The sequence below is a fragment of the Limulus polyphemus genome, unplaced genomic scaffold (genome assembly GCF_000517525.1).
Source record: "Limulus polyphemus unplaced genomic scaffold, Limulus_polyphemus-2.1.2 Scaffold3453, whole genome shotgun sequence".
Lineage (NCBI taxonomy): Eukaryota > Metazoa > Arthropoda > Merostomata > Xiphosura > Limulidae > Limulus > Limulus polyphemus.
This window is the reverse complement of record NW_013669063.1, coordinates 120626-124828: the sequence shown is the minus strand read 5'-3', so window position 1 is coordinate 124828 and position 4203 is coordinate 120626. Positions and strand designations below refer to the sequence as shown.

The following is a 4203-nucleotide window of genomic DNA, read 5'->3' as shown; positions in this document are numbered from 1 at the left end:
TATGTATTGTATGGTAGCCACTATGTTACTGTATTTTACAAAGTAAGAACTTGTGTTATGTTTCTATTCATTTATATTGAGGTAGAATAAAAACAAATAATACAAAATTAAAGACTTGGCAATTCAGGAAAAGTTTATTTATGTAATTTGTGAAAGTCTAAGAAATAACTTTATCACTGATCAACTGATCTTAACACATGAAAAGGAATATCTTTACATAAACACCCAGTTGAACTTGCAGTTTCTTGGTGAATAATTTGTTTCTCAAGTTATATTCAAAATAGCTAAGCCAAGAATACTAGCCAAATCAAAACGACCCATATGAATATAACTGGAAACTACACATTTATTGGTTACTGTGTAAGCATGGTAATATAGGAAACAGGATGTCCATAAGCATTTACACCTACACCAATGCTAAATCTCGACCACCAAGTAAGATAACTAGCAACTTTATTAGATAGGATACAAATTATTGATTTGTACAGAGCCATATCATAAATATTTTCTCAATCATTGTATTGTAAATAAGCCAGCAAATTCTATCCAACTGTATTCTAAGAGCAGCAATCCAAATAGTTTCTGTAGGATACTTCTGCTTTTGAACATATTGGATTGGCCCAGACTTCTTACAAAGTCATAAACATTTTATAATACTTCTGACAATTGTCTTGCAACCATTATACTGTCAAAAAGTTGATATATCCTGTCTCACTGTGATTTCAAAGAAGGGAAAATTCTGGGAATTGCACTGCATGAACCTAAACAGGAATGGTGATTCATTGCTTTATATTTGGCAGGTTTCTACTTCAGCCACAAACAGTAGAATAACAATAGGAAATAGGTGCAAAAAAGATTAGAAGAAACTCTCAGGAGATTTACTTGGAACTTTATTGTCCATACTGAAAAGAACAGAGTACTATTCATTTTGATTCTTCTAATTTTTAAGTCATCTATTAGCAATAAAACAACTACAGACAATGAGTGTGAAAAGGTGAGAGAGTAAACTCAAAATTACTTTGTACATTGGATAGTCAACATTCTGAAAGAAAAAAATTATGAGGAAATCTTTAATAAAAAATCTTAAAACATAATTCAAAAACCAGATATTTTGTGTATGAAATCCTTGTAATGTTTACTAAAAATCTGCAAAATTTTGTAAAGACTTCCATACATTTTCAAAAATTCCACCCAGCCTCTAATGGAAGGGTTAATGCAGTTACTTGCACTCAGATTCTGAATAGTGAAAGGTGATTTTCATGATAAATATAAAAATACAATTTTGAATCTTACATTTTTTTCACATTTCACTTACATAATCTCTAGAACCTCCTAAATGAATATCAAACGTTTTTTTCAAGGTAAATGTTTATATTTTATTTTCCATTTCTTTACCATATCACTAACTCTAACTATCATCATCAATGTACAGTGCAATGAAATTTTTAAAATTAAGAAATAAAAATATGTGCAAATCTTTTTAGCTCTTCGTTGAATAATCTTAGAATATCTTCTTTGGGTCATATGCATAATTTCACATCTTTATCTTTTCACTTATAGTTTATTTTTAATGTTTTATTTTCCTTTCTTTATCATCGATTATTTATATTAAGACGTGTAAATAGGTGACTACAGGCAATATAATGTTATCTTCGACAGAGATGGTTTACCATCTGGCAAAATTTTTTGCATTTGCTTGGAAATTTTAGCCTTTTGGAGTGAGACAAAGTCTTGATTATTATATAAAATTTATTAAACCTTTCAAATATGAATTTCAAAACATAAGTAATATATAATTAACTAAAATAAAAAAGTAAAACCTAAATCTAACCCCATCTCTCACTATAACATATTTAGGTAAGAAACAACCATAAGGACTATCGTGGATAAAGCAGCAAATAATATTATTGGCAGTTGCATTTACCTAATGACAACTGTACACCAATTTCAAAATAACCACTGTTGGATTATAGTGTAAAATGAGCTTATTCTAATGTGTCAAGTATGTACATGTGGCTTGTAAATCTCAAGGCTACTGAATTCAGCCAAATAACTTTGAAACTTACATGTCAATAGGGCAAATAAATGTACTTATTGTCTAGACATACATCTACAGGACTGGGGTTGTCTGATTCAAGATAGAGAATGCAAAAGTTGACATTTTTCATAGTTCATGGTCACATGACAACAAAACTTGAGTATTTTTTTAAAAGGTTTCTTTTGAAACCAAGGAATTAAAACTTAGATTATATAAAACTTTGTATTATAATGTACTTGATAATAATAATTTCAATAAATACATTGATAGTAAAGTGGTTTAATTAAATTTTGAACATGTGCAGAAAGAAGTTTAAAAAGTACATCATCCTTAAAGGGTTAAAGTAGGCCCAAAGAATAAAAAACATTTATGCTGTCCTGTAGACATACTGTGGTGAATAAGGAACATCATAAACAAATTCTAACAATCTTAGTTCAAGATGCTTCATTTTCTAACCACTATAAAAAAAAACACTTTAAGTTCAATACATACTAGAAAAATTAAATCTGTCTCACCCCTTCAACCACTGAAGAATCAACTCCTTCCTTTCTAATTGTCATCTGTGGCTGTGGATCTCCTCTTGCACGGCACTCAAGCACTGCAGTTTTGGATATTCCTACCGTGATATTTTCTAGTGTAACAATCTTTGGCTTTACTAAATTAAAAAACAAAAATTCAACCACGGTTAATATATAACAACTAAAGAGGGTTAGTTTTTTAATTACTTGCAATTTTTTAAGTTATAAAATAAATATTGATATACTTTTTATTAAATGATGAAATATAAGAAGCACATTTAAAAGTATTACATTATAGCACTAAATACTTTATTATCTTCTTCATAAGGATAACCTAAATATTAATCACTTTCCTAACCAGTGGCAGTCTGGATTGGAGACAAGTCAGCCAAACATAATGTAAACCTTATCATAATTATAAATATCACCATGTAAATTTCTTCTTTCCAAGTATCTCCATATGTCAGAATTTTGCCTATTGTTTTAGGCTTTCTTGCCATCTTACTATTGTGCTAGTTAGCTTATATGAAGATAAAATTAATATTCTGCAGTTCAATTTAGTAACTGTAATTGTGAAAATACAGAGTATGTGTGGGTGTACCTGCTTATACACGCGCATTCTTTGAACTGTGTTGTAATTCCATCATATGAAGAGCACTTTAAAGAGTTGGAAAGCTTGTGGGTTAACTCTTTCATCATTGGCTTGGTCCCTGAGACTGACCTCGTAATCACTTTGTGCTTGTTATAGTTTTCATGCTATAACTTTTAAATTAGTAGCGAATATTAAAGAAATTTTGCAGATTATCAGTAAACATTACAATGCTTTCATAGGCAAAATATCTATTTTTTTTATTGAGTCTTAAGGTTTATAAAGCAATGTTTTTCTCATTTCTATTTTTCTTTTCACATGTTGCCTATCTATCATGCAAAGTAATATCTATTTTAAGATTAAAAATACTTTTATGCATCAGAAAATTTTGAAATTTCACATGCAAAATCTTTATAATGTCGAAATAGTTATCAAATGTTTCCTAAAAAACTATATTTTATCTGTTATTTTCTATATTTAATCTCTGTACAGGTTTGGTAGATTTGACTGATCTCACAACCACCCATAAAAAATTAGGAAATAAATATAAATTATGCCTCTTTCATTCAAGAATGAACACAAATTATAACACAAAAACATAAATGTTTAGACTAAATAGCTTAAATCTCATAACATTATACATTCATATATATTTATTATAGTGACCTTTCAGTCGTGCCTGGCTAACAGTACAGAAATTACAATGACGCAGCTCACATGTACTCATGTTACCGTATCAAATAACATAAAACTGACCTTTGGTCTGTGCAAAGTAACTTGTCTTGGCTGTGTTTTAGTAGACTAGTATTTTGTAAAATACAGTCAAATTTCAATTATTATACATTATATATGTATATACATTATTGCTCTTTTGAAATAAGATCTTAAACATATTTTTCCTAAGACATAGAACAGTAGATAAAGAAGTAAAGAAAACAATTATCTCTTCTAGTTTCGACATTTGTACTCGGTTGCTACTTGACGTAGGTTGCTAAGCTTTTAAAAATTTTGCACGTGGAGGATATGAAACAATATTTTTTTTGGTTTTATTATATAAA

At 29.1% G+C, this 4203-nt stretch overlaps 1 protein-coding gene across 2 annotated transcripts in view; it reads right to left on the bottom strand.

Moving 5' to 3' along the window:
* Positions 1-516: 516 nt before the first annotated feature.
* Positions 517-4203, bottom strand: part of LOC106469375 (fasciclin-2-like) — a 78428-nt gene continuing 74741 nt past the window's right edge. Inside the window, exons 7-8 of one of the 2 annotated variants that reach the window (XM_013929867.2) lie at positions 2554-2693; positions 517-761 (exon numbers count right to left, since the gene is read on the bottom strand). In XM_013929867.2, coding sequence (XP_013785321.1) covers positions 723-761; positions 2554-2693 — 179 coding nt within the window. In that variant the 3' untranslated portion in view covers positions 517-722. Of the gene's footprint in view, positions 762-876; positions 903-2553; positions 2694-4203 lie in introns of those variants that run through there. The other variant, XM_022397879.1, reaches the window with a different exon arrangement.